The sequence below is a fragment of the Leptonychotes weddellii genome, chromosome 7 (genome assembly GCF_054177405.1).
Source record: "Leptonychotes weddellii isolate Sample4059 chromosome 7, ASM5417740v2, whole genome shotgun sequence".
NCBI classification, from domain to species: domain Eukaryota; kingdom Metazoa; phylum Chordata; class Mammalia; order Carnivora; family Phocidae; genus Leptonychotes; species Leptonychotes weddellii.
Genome location: NC_138375.1, coordinates 131251304 through 131267013, shown reverse-complemented (window position 1 = coordinate 131267013; position 15710 = coordinate 131251304). Strand labels below are relative to the sequence as shown.

Genomic DNA, 15710 nt, shown 5'->3' with positions numbered 1-15710 from the left:
AACAAGGACCCTCTGTTAGACATCTGAATAGTTACATTGTACTCACACTGCGCTCAGGTGATGCAGTGCACAACCCCCACAACTGTACACGGCGGCCCTGAGATCATCCTCAGAGGGGTAGTCTTTTTGGAGCACAGCTGTTGAATCCACCCTCCTGAACTCTGGGACTTCACTACCTTCTTATGGCATTTCAGGTGTCCTGTTTATTGCTAAACAAACCAATCTTCCCTGGTCCCAAGACTCTCCTGACTTCTGGCCCAAATCTTTGGCAGTCAGATGCCTTGAAGGAATGATCTACCTTGCAGAGCCCCTCACCTCCCACTCTCATTGGCCCCAAGCTTCCTTGCAGATAATTCCTCCAAGGTCACTCCCCAATTCCATGGTCTCCCATGGCTCCCCTCCTTTCCTTCTCCTGGACATCGTGTGATCAGTGCTAATCTGCCCTTATGCTGTGGGAACAACCGAGGATTCTCCTACTTCTCGTCTTCTTCCTCCCACCTCAGAAATGTGGTCTTCCCACCTCCGAGCTACGACCAGGTCCTTGCCGGCACCTTCTGCCTACCCTGAGTCCGGGCCTGTGGATCTACGTCTGTCCATCCCAGTGTGGCAGGATGAAGCTCCCCCCACCCCAGAGTCGGAGCCCATCAGAGCCCAGGGGGACCAGACTGCCCAGAAGGGCAGCGAAGCCTGGAGGGCTGTGGGAGGTGGCAGGAACGTTGCCCTTCGTCCGGCTTCTCTCCCACCTGACCTTCCCCTGGCTTTGGCGTCCCCAGCCCTGTCCCAACCCCTTGCCAGCTCATCACTAAGGGAGGTGCCATCTTTTGCCCCATCTCCCTCCGCTTGGTCACAGGCGACAAACTGGTGGTCCACAACACGTTTTGTCTGGCCCACCACCCTTTTCTGAAGTTTCAATTAGTTGCTAGCATTTAAAAAGTACCCGATTTCACGTAAGAATCCAGAATTCTAGTTTCTTTTGAAAAAATCAGAAGATCTGGCAACACGGGGCCCACATTCCTGCACAGTTGACACCCAGCGGGAGCTGGCCTCCGCAGGTTCCCTTCCTGTGGGACTTGCATGCCGGTTTCTGCAGTTCCAACCTTCTGGATCATCTGGCCACCGATGTCCACCGCCTGGCTTCTGCCCGAGGTGGTCCAGGGGAAGGAACCAAAAGCCCTCAGGTCTAAGTGCACCAAGGCGGGCAGGACAGGGCAAGCAGGAAGGGGGTGGGCAGTCCCAGGTGGGAGCCGTGTTCCAGCCTCTCTCCATCGCTGTTCATTGCTAGCAGCGTCCCGGGCGCCCAAGGGTGTCCTGTCCCAGCTCCAGCCTGCCCCGGGGCGGCCGGGCTGCTGCAAGCGGGTGGCTTGCTAGCCGCTGCTTTGGGCCCCTCCACATCCTACTGGAGTCGGGCCCCGGTCCTGAGGCTTTGTCCTGAGCCTGAGGAGCTGTGTGGCCTGTGGGCACGGGCTTCCTTACTGACCCGCCGGCTCAGCCAAATGTGCACCAGGGGGTGGCAGCCTTGTCACAGTCCAACAGGATGTTGAGGACAGTGCAGGGGGCCCCACCCACCGACAGGGCGGTGCGGGAATCCACGCGGTACTTCACGGTGCTCAGGCCGCCTTCCCGGTCTACCTTGAACTGCTCCTGGGAAGGGAAGGGGGAGAGGGCATGTACTCAGGGCTGTGTGGCTGTCCCCAGCAGCACCGCGGCAGTAAGCAGGAGAGCCGATGCGCCGATATGGCAGGGTGCAGGATGGTGGTCCCTGTGTCACAGGTCTGCCTGGGAGTCGGCACCTACAGCGGAGCCCCTCCCCTGCTCCCCGCCTGCCCAGGCCCTGAAGTCTCAGCTGGCCCACGGCACCCAGGTGCTCATGGCAGCCCCCAGAGTGGGGACTGCGCTGGGCCAAGCAGGGGAGGACAGGGCCATCTGGGCCCAAGGAGAGCTTGGTGGTAAGGCTTGGCCCTGTTGCTTTCCCCACGTCACCACCTATGCGTCCCCAATCAGGGGACCAGTCAGCACCTGTTTTTGAGCGGCGATGCGCTTCTGGTCCCTCTTCCGCCAGGCTGGGTCATGCAGGTGGCGAAATGTCTTGTACCCAGTTGTGATTCCCGAGGGACGGAAAAGCTAAGAAGGCCAAAGGAAGGTGGGTCAGGCCGCCCTCCCGGAGCTCTGGCCCTCACCGCTAGTCTTCCGGGGTACCCCCGCCTGCCACGGGCCACAGGCCACAGGCAGGGGCCTGCACTGCCACTCGGCAGGAGAAAGGGGTGCTCATCAGGGGCAGGGCAGGGGTGGCTATCTCCAAGCCCCAGGAACCTCATCTGAGCCAGAGAAGGGAACCTCAGGGCAGCCACAATGGCTGAGGAGGTGGGGAGTCCTTGGGGGGGGCATTACCTGCAGCCCGGCCCCTTTGATGCGGCGGTAGAACTCGTCGTCTTCGCGGCCCCAGCCCCAGAAGCGGTTGGACATCCCGTTGCACTAACACAGAGACAGGGAGCGTCACTTGCCCCATCCTCCCAGGGGTGCTCCCTGGTCTCCTACCACTTGGGAGTCGGCCAAGGCCCTCTGCTCCTCCCCACCCCCCCCGCTCCTGTGGAGGTTTGAATGGACACCCAGTTCCCGCTGCCGAGCACCGCGGCCCAGTCCCTCTGCCTGTTCTAATGGGGCCCTGAACTTGTGTGAGATGACTGGTTTCTCAAAAAAGTCTGGCTGGCGGGAGAGCACCTCTCCGGGGAGCTGGTGATGGGCAGAAGTGCCGGCTCGTGCTTGACTTCTGCCTGCCCCATGCCCCCGCTTCTCCCCGGGATGCTCTGCCCTGGTCTCTCCCTGGGGGGACGGGGACAGCTGGGCTCTGCCGCAGCACCTTTGTCTGTCACCGGACCTGGAGCTTCATTTACATAAAGCTGGCTTCAGCCACAGCCTGAAGAGAGGTGCAGCAGATGGAGGTCTGAGCCACTTGGTCCTCCCCGCCCCTCCACCTCCAGCCAAGCCCCTGACTCCGGGACCGGCCCCTGACTCAAGTCAGGCCAATCAAGAGGCAGCAAGGCACAGTTCTGGGACTCCTGTCTGGGTTGCTGGGGAAGGTACTTCATCTTCCACTGAACCTGGGCTTAGGTGGACGGGGGGCACAGCTCCAAGCACCCCGCACCTCGAATGTCTGAAAATAAATCCACTCTGCCGAGAAAGCCGAGCTGAGAGATGGCGGGGGAGGTGGTGTCGGGGGACCCTTGTCTGAGAGGCTGGGCCAGCCGCACCTGAAGCCAGACCCCCCCCCCGGCCCCGCCCAGACCGGTCCAGTCTGAGAGCCAAGGAACCGGCCCCCCTCCCACCCCCCGTGTTCTGTTCTGAAGCCAGCTGGTACCAGGGCTCCCTAACCGAGTCTCCCACGTGGCTGTCTGCTCCCGGGCTCCCGCAGGCGGGCGCCCCCTGGCTCTGGGCCTCACCAGCTGGTAGTGCTGCTTGGAGAGCAGCAGGATGCCGCCCACGTAGGTCTTGTAGTGGTAGAGCGGGTGGAGCTCCGGGGAGGCCACGTGGAAGGGCCCGGCCTCGGGGAATCCGTAGTCCAGCTCCTCATTGAGGGGCAGCAGGTCCACGTCGTGCATGGCGATGTAGTCCGTGCTGTTGCTGGTCTCCAGGAAGCCCACGTTGATGAGGGCCGCGCGGTTGAACCTGCGCAGGGGGGTGGCCGAGGCTGAGCAGGCGGGTGCGGGGGGCTTGCTGTCCCCCCGACAGTGAGCAGGAGCCTGTCCTCCGCAGCACCCGGCCTGGCGCCCCACGCCGCCTTCCCTGGGGGGGATGCCCGGCCCCTCCCGCCCCCCCGGGCTCAGCTCACACAGATCTACCGAGCCCCCACCATGTGCCGGAAACCGCCCAGATCACTGCAGTGCCCGCACTGAGAAATCAAAGCCCTGCCTTCTGGGAGCTGACATGCTTACAAGGGAGAAAAATAAGTATGTGCCCAGCCAGACCCTGGTGAGCCCTGCGGAGGAAAGAACAGCAGGGCGAGGAGGGGGGAGCCCGCTGGGGGGCGGGGCGGTGTTCTTTCAGACAGGGGGGATGGGGGGACAGGGTAACAGAGTGGCAGGGGAGGGGAGTGGAGGGGATGGGGCTCCGAGCAGAGGTGAAAGCAACCGCCAAGGCCTGAGGCAGGAGCAGAGGGACCGAGGAGGGCTTAAGGGATGCGGTTGAGGGGGGGGCCCTGGCAGGTTGGGGCTGTGACCCGCAGGAAGACTCAAGAGCCACCGCAGGGCTCGGAGCAGGGGCAGGACGTGCTGTGACTTGGTGTGTAACGGGGTCACGGCAGTTGGGGTGTTGGGAAGAGACGGGAGGATCAGGGGCGGGAGCAGGCAGTCGGGTTGGGAGGCTCCTACACTCATTTAGGCAGGAGACAGTTGTGATTTGGCTCAGGGGGGCGGTGAGAAGGGGGCAAGTTCTAGATGTATTCTGAGGGTCGGGATGCACCCCGTGAGGGAAAGAGAGGGGTTGAGAATGATTCTGAGGCTTTCCGGCCTGAGCAAGCAGAAGCAAGGAGGGGGCAGCTCCTGAAATAGGGAAGGGGGGGCGGGTGGGAAATCAGAAATGCTGTTTTGATCATGTTAAGCCTGGGCTGCCCGACACCCCCAGAAGGAGGGTGACGCAGGTGGTTGCACGAGTGGGTCTGGCGGTCAGGAGAATATGGGGGGGTGGTCAGCAGGGTAAGGGAAGGGTTTAGCACCATGAGACCGACCAAAAACCCCCAGGGAGTCACTGGAGCCAGAAAAGAGGACGCTGAGGCGCTGAGCCCTAAGAGCACCACGTTGAGAGGTCAGGGAGGGGAGGCTTTGGGGCACGGTGGTGGGCTCATGGGGGCTCACTGGGGCTTACTGGTGGTATTGGCGAGAGCTGCCTCCGTGTCATGACAGGGGTAAACGTCAGAGCGGAGCAGGTTCCAGAGAGCGTGAGGGGAGAGAGGGAGGTTTTGCTACAAAGGGGAGCAGAGAAATGGTGATGGGAGGTCACGGGGTCTTGTCTTCTTTAGATGGGCGCTATCTCAGTGGGCGTGCTGCTGCGGGTGCCCGTTGGTGCGGGCGAGAAAGGAGCCGTGGCTGGAGCCACGTCCTTGAGCAGCACAGAGAGAAGGGGATCAGGGCCCAAGCAGAGGGGCTGGGACAGGGCATTCCTGGCACAGCGGGCGCCTAGGCCCCCGCTGGTGGGCACCGGGGCGGGCTCTCTTCCAGCTGGTTCTGTTTCCTCACACAGGAAGCAAAGTCATCAGTCGAGGCTGAGGAGGAGGAAAGAGGGGGCAGAGCTGCATCAGAGAGCCGAGAGGCAGCAGGCCAGAGGAGCACGGGGCTCCAGGCAGGCCCTTCACTGCCAGGAAGACCAGCCACCTCTCCAGCCACATCCTGCGGCCCATGGGCCGAGGGACTGATGCTACCGAGGGACTGATGCTACCGATGGACTGTGGAATCCAAGCTGGGGGAAGACACAGTGAGGACCAGGAGGGGTGGGCTGTGAAAACTGGGGCAACTGTGGCCTAAAGGGCCGGGTGGGGCCCCAGAGCCTTTGGACCTATCTCCCAGCGGAGTGAGCAGCTTCGAAGCTGTGGTCTTGACCCGCCCTTCCCCGAATACCCACAGCCAATCCACTAGAAAGCTCCTCCCCACCACATCTCCCACAGAGCCAAGACACCCTCACCTCTGACCACCCAGTACCCCTCTGGTGTCCAAGTAAAAGCTATTCCTCATACAGGAGCTGTGGTCATCTTTGCAAAATGGGTATTGGGGCACCTGGGGGGGGCGCAGGTGGTTAAGTGTCCGACTCTTGGTTTCGGCTCAGGTGGTGGTCTCAGGGTGGTAAGATCGAGCCCCACGTCAGGCTCTGCGCTCAGCGGGGAGTCTGCTTGGGATTCTCTCTCCCTCTGCCCCTCCCACCTGCTCACTCTTTCTGTCTCTCAAATAAATAAACAAATCTTTTTTAAAAAAGATAGATCAGGACCTTCCTTAGCCCCAAATTCTCCCCTCAAATTCCCGTCACACCAGCGAGAAGGGTCTACTGCTCCCCACCGCCCAGCCACCGCCACTGCTCCCCAGGGACTGGGGGGGGCTTTCACAGGCCAGAGACCCCCCCTGGCATGGGACTCCTGTGGGAAAAGGAGGAGCCCGAGGGGCCGGGGCAAGGTGAGGCCCTGGAGAGGGGCTGCTGAATCAGGAGGCTGCCCCTACCTGAAGTGGTCCACCTGGTTGAGCACGTAGATGTGGTGCTGGATCTTCTTCCTGCTCAGGAAGCGGTGCATGTGGGGCACAAAGACCAGGAGCTCCTCAAAGCGCTCACGGAAGGGCACCAGCACAGCCAGGCGGTGGGGGCCCCAGGATGAGTCTTCTTCCCAGTGCTCAGGAGGTGGCTCGGGGGGGCAGGACCGGGGTGGGCCCGGGGTCTCCTGCCCTTGTCCCCGGGCTGCCCGGGCCACATCACCGGAGCAGCTGAGCTGCAGCCAGAGCAGGGAGAGGAAGCCCAGTAAGAGACAGGCAACAAAGAGGTGGAAGACGGAGCACTTCCGGGGGAGGCCGCCGGGGAGCAACCTGGACCTGGGACAAGAGCAGGGACAGGGTCAGGAGGGCGGGTGGCGCAGGGGGCCCTCTGACAGGCCCCTCCTCTGGCTTCCCCCGAAGTTGGGTACAAGGACCGGTCTGCCCCAAGCGCCTGGGAGTTAGTGCAGAAGCCAACACTTGAATGCTTTTGTTCATGCTGCTACCTCGCATCAGAATCCTGCTTGCTGCTCTGGGCACAGCCTCTGTCACGCCACCTCCAGGAAGCCCTCCGTCCCCGGGGCAGAACTGCCCCAGTTCCTTCACACCCCCTTACTTTGTGTGAGTGAGTCCAGGTCAGACCAAGAGCTGCTGGAGGACAGGGATGAGACTCCTTGTGCCTTGTACCTGCCCCTCCCCAGGACAATGGCTGGAGGTCCAAAGCCCGAGCTGATGGCAGGAGTGCTGCCTTAGAGATCCCATCCACTGCCTTCCAACGCCGCTCCCCTGTCAATTCACCTCCAGATGAAACCTTGGCTTCATCCTGCTTCTCACACCAGAAAGGCCCCTAAGGCAGGGGCCGGTGCCGATATCCATCCAGGGAAGAGACTTGAGTTGACTCTGGGAAGATCGGATCTGCCCCCAAAACAACACAAGGCCCAAATGGCCAGTGGCAGTTCACTGAACGAGTCTCAAAGCTTCAGTCCAAGGGGCAGCCCATGCGACAAGAGATGAGAGACGGAAGAGGGAAAGGAAGATGCAGGCCGGGAATGGAACCCAGGCTGGGTTTAGAAGCGGCCAGTGCCCCTGAATGGCCTGGACACTGAGGGAGTGCTCGGAGAGGCTGCTCTCTAGGTTAGGAAGGTGGGATTCACCTGATCCCTTTGCTGAGGATAGCAAAGGAGCTGAGCAACCTAAGAAAAAGCAAGCTTCCTCGATCTACTCCCCCTGCAATAACCTGCAAAACACTTGGCTTTATTGCCTTTAGGAGTCACCAGTTAGCTGGCAGGCGGCACAAATTCGACCTGAGTTGCTCCCTACCACTCACCCAGGGCACACGTGGGGTAACCCAGAGCTTCACCACTCACCATAGTCCTTCCTGCTCCAGCCCTCACACAGTCCGCCGTGCCCTTCCTTATTTTATCTGCCTGGAAGCCCGCTGCTGATCCTCTGGGGCGAACCTCCCATGTCATGGCCAGCACGGTCCCTCTCCCTCAACTCCAATGCCAGGGCCCACAGGGCCCTCCCCTCAACGTGCGCACAAACTGATAGAGCACTCCCTCCATGGCCTCTGGGCCTTCCCTCCTCGGAGCTCTTAGCGATCTGTAATCACTTGTGTCTCTGTAATCACTTGTGTCCCTGCTCGCTGTTTTCCCCCACAGGTCATCAGTTTCTGCCTGCGGCCCCAGTTTAGACAGCAGAGGGCTTGGTAGGTGAGTCACAGGAAAGGTTCAAGCTGTCAAGGACATGCTTTAAGTCATACACCAGAGCCAGACCAGCTCCTGACTTTCTCTAGAGCACAACCTGGAAGCCAGCAGCCCTGCAGCCAGGTCCCACACACAGCAGAGAGATGGCCAGGTAAGACAGGGCTTCTGACTTACCCCCCATTGTCCTGTGGTAGGGCTCTCCGCTGGGGAGGAGCGGAGCCCAATCCTGCCAGTGGCTTGGGAAGGCTGGAACCTCTACAGATTCTCTCTCGCCCTCGGGGCTTTTTCTGGGGGTGGGATGTAGACCGGGGATACGGACATGAAGAAACATCCCACCTTTGGGAAAAGAAGCAGTGACCGTTATCCGGGGGTGTGGCATGGCTTGGGCACTCTGTGCAACTTCACAGGCTGTTCCTTCAGTCCAGCTTCCCTTTCCAGGATCACGTTCTCATAGGCAATCCTATCCTTTGGGCTCTAAGGGCCCAAATCGCTGAGCAACTGAATTCAGAACCAAATCTCAATTCCTCAGGACAAGTGGACACTGAGAGCTCCTGGCGCCACCTGGTGGCAAACTCCAGATCTGCAGGCCCAGCAGCTCCCAGGCGCGGGGGCACCCTGCTCTGAGGGGCAGACCAGAGGAGGTTTTTTTGTCTCCATCAGTCTGTGCCCAAGGCTAGAAAAGGCAGATTCAAATCGAGGCAGGCTGGCTCCAGAGCCAGCACTCTTGATTGCTACACTAGCCTGCATTTGTTGCATGGACCTTTGAACCCCCTGGGTCCAAAGCAGGAATTGACATGGGTAACTTTTTTTGGGAGCACAGGTATGTTCCAAAGGTTAATGGAAAGGGATCAGGAAATGGAACTTCTCCTCCATTACCTTTCCTCTCTTTCCTTACACAAATCTTAGTGATACAGGTTTGAATATCAGCTGCTCTGGTTAACAGCACTTCCCAACTGCAAAGGGACCTGTTAGACACGTCCTCTGTGCCAGGCACAGTGTCAAGAGCTTTACGGATGTGGTCTCTTTTAATCCTCATGCAGCACTGCAGAGTAGATATTATGATCCCTGTTTCAGAAATGGAAAAGCTGAAGTCAGAAAGATTAAGTGATCTGTTCTGGGTCACATGGCTATTAAAGAGGATTGCCGCCCAGGGCTGACTCCACTGTCCAGGCTTTCCTTCTCTTATATTCCTGTCTTCCGACTTCAACACCAAGTCGGAAAAATCCCCCAAACGAAAGAGTTGTGCCCATTATATTTCAGAATCTTTTGGCACCTGGCAAACTCAAGAGACATACAGGGAATGAGGTGTCATTCACTGGGTCTCCAGAGACCCGCTATCCGGTGTTCTGGGTGAGAAGAGTTTTGTGGGCACATCTTAAGAATGAAGTGTCGGTGTCCCCCCAAATCTAGACGGGCAAATGGCTCCCCTACCCTGATTCTGCTTTAGTGGAGAACATCACTAGCTAAGGTCTGGATCCAGCTCACACCTAACCCATGGAGCAGGTCCCACTCGAGTACAGCTGCACCGGAAATGAACCAGCATTACGTGTGCGGAGTGCCTAGTACGTGCCAGGCAGGGGCCTGCCAAGCACAGCACCCAGAGCTTTGGTCTGGTCGGAAAAGCTTCTGGGCGGTCAGCAAAGGCTGGGGAAGCGTGAGAGAGGGTAGGGTCTGAGGCTACATGGACGTGAAGGGGGGAAGCGGGAGACCAGAAACAAGGCAGAACGACCCTCTGGGGCCAGGGGCAGGCAGAAAGACAGAGATCCAATGGGGAAAGGTCAATGGAGTCAGAGACCCGCACGAAGACAGACGCCAGTGGAGAAACACAGACACAAAGAGACCCACACGGAGCGACAGAGCCTCGCAGAGCGAGGGACAGAAATTCACAAGGGGAAGTCACCGGAGAAATACAGACCCGCGGAGGGACGGAGACCTGCGGAGCGACGGAGACCGCGAGACACAGAGACCCACACGGAGAGACGGCGACCCGGACCCAGAGAGAGAGACAGGGACCCACAAGGAGAACCACAGACCCTCAGGAAGCCCCGCAGACGCAGACGCGACGGCCTCGGGCTCCTAGATTCCGCGGGGCGGCCCGGAGAGGATCGGCACCCGGGAGGACGGGGCCCGGGCCGGCCGCCGCCGCTCACCTGCCATCCTCCCAGGGCAGCTGCGCCGCTTTTCTCCGGGAGGGGAACATCGTGGGGGGAGGTGGCGGCGCATGGGACTCGAGCTCCCAGCCCGGCCGGCCCGGCCTCCCGGGCCTACGCGGCGCCTCCGCCTCCCGCCCCGCCCCGTCCGCCCCGCCTCCCGGTCCGCCGGGTCCGCCGTTCCAGCCGCGCCGTCCGCTCCTCCAAGCCACCGCGTTAAAGGTTCCGCGTGCGAGGAACGCCCGAGCGCTCCAACCGTCGGACCGCTCAACTGCCCTGCCGGGGACCCGCTTGTTCTCCCGAGAAACCGAGAGCCCGGAGGGGGCTTAAGTCACTGGGCCGGTGCTGGACTTAGTTAGACTCCAGGCTTCCAAACCGGCGCTCTGGGATGACGATCCGCACCTTCCTCCTCTTCCCGGCCCCAGGTGGTGGTGCATTCTTCCTCCGCAACAAGCCGGGGGCGGGGGGGGGGGGGGCAAGGCCAGGCTCGGGGCTCAGCCTCGGGTCCAGCAGAGACCCCAGGCCCTAGGGGGCAAGGCACCATCCCCTTGCACCTGTTTCCTCACTTCCGTGGATAAATAGTCCCTGATCGACGTGGTTGCTTGGGTTGAAGGACAGGCCAACATACTTGGTAGGGTGCTGGGCACAGTCAACCCGATGTCAGTGACAGTTATTATGCAGGAGGGGGGCACTTTGTTGGAGTTGAGGTGAGCACTGAAGGCGGAGTATAAAACGAAGTTCTTATACTTATCTGCCCTGGCACAGTGGGAACTTACCCGGCTGGGCCAGCCTCCCACCTGGAAAAAGACAGCAACAGAGCTCGTGGGGCTTGATCTCCCCTGCTCTTAGGTAAATGTGAAGTTCCCTAATAAATAGCTAACATCTACTGAGTGCTTACTAGGTGCCAGGCATGGTTCTAAATTCTTTACTCCGGTTCTCTCATTCAGTCCTTACGAGTAGTGTACTTGTGCCCACTTGAAAAACTGGGGCAGAGAGGCAATTCAGGGTGTAAACCAAGATACCTTGGTTGCACAGTTGCTGCTTCCAAAAGGACTTTACTGTCGGTGAGGAATTTAGTCACCCCAGCAGCCCCCTTTCTCCTTTAAACCCAGCATATACCCACCAGGGACCTCGCTGCTAAACTCTGCATTGCACTGCACCCTAGAACAGAACCTTGGCAAATGCAGCCTAGGTTCGCTGATGACACAGGGGAGGCTGAGGCTGACCCCCTGCAGAGACCAGTCCAGTAAGGCCAGTGACAGAAGCAGGGAGGTGGGACTGTGATCTGAAAGCACAAGCCCACCTCAAGGGGACAGCTGCGATTCGGTCCAGCTAATTGTCACATCAGAATGAAGCCCCACTAGCGTCAGATCTGATTTGTCTCAAGAAATCAGATTTCACATAAAATTTAATTTCAAATGGTGACACCCACATTCATGTTGATAATCAGCACCATAGATATGATGGAATGAGAATGGCACATTTTTAGTCTTTCAAAAACTCAGAACTCCAGTCTAATCATGAAACAGCACACAAATCCCAATTGAGGAACATTCTACAAAAAACCTGAACTGTACTCCTAAACTGTCAAGGTAATAATAAGCAAGGTAATTCTGAGAAACTGTCACAGCCAAGAAGGGGCTAAATGTAATGTGGTATCCTGGATGGGATCCTGAAACCAAAAAAAAAAAAAAAAAAAAAAAGGCTTAGGCAATGGCTAAGGAAATCTACATATGGCATGGACTTCAGTGAAAAATAATGTATCGATACTGTTTCTTAACAAATGTGCCATACTGATGTATGACATTAATAGGGGCGAACTATTTTATACAATTTTTCTGTAATTCCAAAGCTGTTCTATAAAAAAAAAAAGCATCTTGTTTTTAATGTGGAGGAGGTCTAGGTGGCAATATGAGGTCAGATCACATCCTCCTGGCAGTTCAAGTAGTCTGCAAACTCGTCCCCCCCACCAATCTCTTTCTCTCACACTGTTGGGTTAACCTTCCTCAAATTTATCTCCACGGGGACTGCCTGGGTGGCTCAGTCGGCCTTTGGCTCAGGAATGATCCCAGGGTCCTGGGATCAAGTCCTGAGTCTGGGGAGCCTGGTTCTCCCTCTGCCTGCCACTCCCCCTGCTTGTGCTCTCTCTCAAATAATATCCTGGGGCGCCTGGGTGGCTGTCGTTACGCATCTGCCTTTGGCTCAGGTCATGATCCCAGGGTCCTGGGATCGAGCCCTGCATCGGGCTCCCTGCTCAGCGGGAAGCCTGCTTCTCCCTCTCCCACTCCCCCTGCTTGTGTTCCTGCTCTTGCTCTCTCTCTCTCTGTCAAATAAATAAATAAAATCTTTAAAAAAGAAATAAAATAAAATCCTGAACTCCAGTGGAAACCATGCCCATCGACCTCCATTTGCCAACGCTCCCAACTCCCAGGCTCTGCCTTCTTACCTCAGAATCCTTCCTCTCCTTCAAGGTCCTTGCTGAAATCCCATGCTATTGGTTAAGACCATCAACATCCTCATCCCCACCAGCCCAGGGACTTCTGTCCTTCCCAAACCTGCTGCGCTCTTCTGTTCAATGCCGACTACCTTTCCGAATGAGGCACCTCCTGGCAGCACCGTGACAATGCCGTCCACCTGCTCTGGAAACGCAGGGAAGGCACTTGTATCTCAAGGGAGTGGACACAGAGGAAAATGGTGTAAATTTGAGCACCAAGCCCACAAGTCACTTGTTTTATGGTCTTGGGCAAACCCACTATCCCCTGCTGCGGGAAGGTGGAGAGAGGCTAGGAGGACCAAAGTTCACAGGTGGATTTTCATCTTGGAACATGAGGTACACAGTGGCAGAACTGATATTCCCCAACTACCTCCGTGTTACGGCCACTATAGTAACTACACTGGACGAGAAGTCACTTTTTTTTTTTAATTGGGAAACCAATGTAACAAACCTAGACTTATTGAAAATGAAATCAGTAACTAAGACTCTGCAGGCCTCATCCCCAACCAGCACCAAGGCCTCTGCTTGGCTTGACCTCAGTTCCTCAAGCCCCCCAAAGGGCAACCAATTTGAGAAGCTGAGGTCAACCTCAGGGCTACTTTCCCCACACTGCAACCCCCTCCACCCCTCCCCTCCATTGACACACACATCCTGGATCAGCAGTCTGGGCCCAAGGAGGGTATAGTGAGGTTCCAGGGTGGCAGGGAATCACAGCCACACCCAACCCGCTCAAAATCCCACATTAGCAAAGGAAGACAGAAAAAAGACTGGCTTGCCCACCCGCTCCCCTCCCCCCAGCCACCCCAGACAATAGCCTCACGTCCCTGATCAGTAACACTGTGATTCTGAGGTGCCAATGGGGCTCCCAGTGGCTTCACCGGCCCCTGGGTGATTACTGCAAAGGGCTCAGATCCCGGGGGAGGGGGCAGGCATCGCCCCACCATCTGCTCGGTATCAGCCAGCCAAGCCGCTGCCCTAAACTTGTGCCTGGGGTGCCTGTAGCCCCTCTCCCCTCCAGATATCCACGGCTCGGAACCAGTCCTCCTGCCAGAGAGAAATCAGTTCTAGGAGGCCCTTTCTCCCCCAGCCCAGGAGGAAGGATGGCCTGTGAGGCCTGGGATGGCTACACCAGCTTCTTTGCTTCAAAGAAGCTTTTGAGGTGTCGCATCTGCCAGACGCCGATGGCTACGAGGATGAGGGTCTGCAGAATGGACCACCACAGCACCCGCTGGTTGGTGCTCTCGCTGGTCTGCCGGAAGCGCTCCTCTCGCCACTGTGGGAGGAGAGAAAGGAAGAGGGGCTGAAGTTTACTGGGCCCCACCAGGCGCCACTTTAACTGCTGGATTCCCTTCCCAGAGGGTGCCCCAGGCCAATCAGCTCTGCTCAGGTTCCAGTCAAGTACCTGCAAAGAGTCAGAGAGACCCCCCACCTGGGGACTGCTTTCATCCTCCCCAGCCAGAGGACCTCAGGCAACCCACTCTGTCTGCTCCTCTGTCAGGGACAGCACTCCGCTGGTCCTATCCTGGAACCTGGGGGAGAGGTAAAGTAGTTGCAGTATCACTCCGTCAGACAGAGCTGTCCTCTAGCACTTAGGAGTGGACTTGCTCTGATCTCTCTGCCCAGCTCTCCCCAGCTGCTCCTTGAGGACTGTGGGCACAAGCTGCGAACTGGTGGCCCTGTGGTGGCATCTGGCACATACATGTGTTTTGCCAATATTTAAAACCCGGAAAAATTCATACTGCTTCTCTTAAAACCCAGGGCTAGCATATCTGCAACACTGCCCTCAGCTGACAATTAACTCGAGGTCCCTGAGGCTTAGACACGTAATAGTCCCTATGGTCACAGATTCATTCATGGTCCCATCCTGCCTCCCCGACACAAGTGAGTTTGAAATAGCTGGTCTTAGAAGCACTTGGAGCCACGGAAATAACACCCACGGTATTAGCATCAATTCCCGCTCTTGTCACTGCGCATGTGTCACTGTGATTTAGAGCAATGACAGCCTCTTAAGAGCCTGTCTCCTTGGTTACAAACAGGAGTGAGTGGTACCCACCCCGCCTTTTAGACTTGCAGAGCGGCATAGACAGATAAGTCCCTTGGGTTTCAAAATGAATCCGACCAGCATGCAACTTCTGGCTGAGCCAGGGGAAGGCATCTGGGATGAAGCCCACTCGGAAGCTCCTGCCCGACATACCCGTTGGTAGTTCTGCTCTTTCTGGATCTGCTCCACCTGCTCCACCAGCTGTCTCACTCGGAGCTGCAACTCACTCAGCTTGTCTTTGGCAGCAATTTCTGCATAGTCGTTGGCGTGTTCCCCCACCTGGATGTCCAGGTGTACTCTCTGGGGACAGACAAGGAAGATAAGAAGAAATCAGGCAGCCCTGCTCCAACTTCCTGCCAGGGGCTGACAGCTGGTCCCCCACTTTCCTTCATTTGTGCATTTAGCCAATGCTGACTGAGACCTCCTCAGTGTTTGGCCCTACGGGTCTCTGGGAAAACAGGCAAGAATCCGCTTGGCTGAGCCTTGGACCAAGGCATACACAAGGAGCTCAGCAACTGTGCCTGGATGTTCACTGGAAACCCAGATTCATTAGGAAACACAAAATCGGACATACTCATCTCACACCCAAAGCACCACCAAGTCTCCAGTCCTGACCAGGCTCTAGAGCTTGAAAGCTATAAATCCCACGTGGTTCCACTCACCAGCATGCCTCCAGCAAAAAGGGAGAACTTGGTGGAATTGGAGTGAAGACAGATCTGGTGTTCGCCAGGGGTATGGGAGGTGAAAGTGAACCTGCCTTCAGAGCCATACTGCCGGGCCAGGATGACCTGGAGAGAAAAGCCTTCATTGTTACAGGGGGCATGGGGCTGGAAAGAAACAGGGCTTCAGGCTCTCAGTGCCTCAAAAGTTGGCAAACAGAGCCTTAGGCACCTCGCAACACTAAAAGGTCTAGAGCTGCGCAGCAGTAGTTGCCAAAAGCTTGTCTGAGAACCTTCTGGGGTAAGGGGTGAAGCGTCTGAGATGGAGCTGACACGTGACTGCTCTTGGGAAGGGCTCTTTGTTGGAGCTCCTGCCATTTCCGCTCTTTTGGTGTGGTTCTTTTCTTAAACCAAAGGTGGCAACTAAAGATTTTTTTTT

General features: G+C 57.6%; 2 protein-coding genes and 1 long non-coding RNA gene across 6 annotated transcripts in view; 1 reads left to right on the top strand and 2 right to left on the bottom strand.

The window, feature by feature from the left end:
• Window positions 1-941: 941 nt before the first annotated feature.
• On the bottom strand, window positions 942-10236 carry B4GALT7 (beta-1,4-galactosyltransferase 7). 4 transcript variants are annotated; one of them, XM_081827250.1, is made up of 7 exons: window positions 10078-10222; window positions 8102-8263; window positions 6198-6560; window positions 3438-3663; window positions 2389-2472; window positions 2017-2121; window positions 942-1641 (listed from the first exon to the last, which is right to left on the bottom strand). In XM_081827250.1, exons 1-7 carry the CDS (start codon window positions 10125-10127, stop codon window positions 1486-1488), a joined length of 1146 nt encoding a protein of 381 aa, XP_081683376.1. In that variant the 5' UTR covers window positions 10128-10222; the 3' UTR covers window positions 942-1485. The 4 variants fall into 4 exon arrangements, with proteins under 4 accessions (XP_081683376.1, XP_006735142.1, XP_081683377.1 ...); XM_006735079.3 differs by lacking the exon at window positions 8102-8263 and having other exon boundaries at window positions 10078-10235; XM_081827251.1 differs by lacking the exon at window positions 2017-2121 and having other exon boundaries at window positions 10078-10225.
• On the top strand, window positions 3660-5721 carry LOC115941541 (uncharacterized). The gene is made up of 2 exons (XR_004076275.2): window positions 3660-3966; window positions 5233-5721. It is a non-coding gene; the product is annotated as an uncharacterized LOC115941541 (long non-coding RNA).
• Window positions 10237-12983: 2747 nt separating the features above from the next.
• Window positions 12984-15710, bottom strand: part of LOC102740671 (transmembrane emp24 domain-containing protein 9) — a 4115-nt gene continuing 1388 nt past the window's right edge. Inside the window, exons 2-4 of the mRNA XM_081825625.1 lie at window positions 15275-15439; window positions 14766-14912; window positions 12984-13844 (exon numbers count right to left, since the gene is read on the bottom strand). Coding sequence (XP_081681751.1) covers window positions 13695-13844; window positions 14766-14912; window positions 15275-15439 — 462 coding nt within the window. The 3' untranslated portion in view covers window positions 12984-13694. The remainder of the gene's footprint in view (window positions 13845-14765; window positions 14913-15274; window positions 15440-15710) is intronic.

Coding starts and splice junctions, on each gene's coding strand:
- B4GALT7 (XM_081827250.1), bottom strand. CDS start 10,127: ATGTTCCCCTCCCGGAGAAAAGCGGCGCAGCTGCCCTGGGAGGATGGC. Junction 6,561..8,101: donor CTACCACAGGACAATGGGGG/GTAAGTCAGAAG, acceptor CTCTTGTCCCAG/GTCCAGGTTGCTCCCCGGCG. Junction 2,122..2,388: donor TCAAAGGGGCCGGGCTGCAG/GTAATGCCCCCC, acceptor TGGCCTTCTTAG/CTTTTCCGTCCCTCGGGAAT.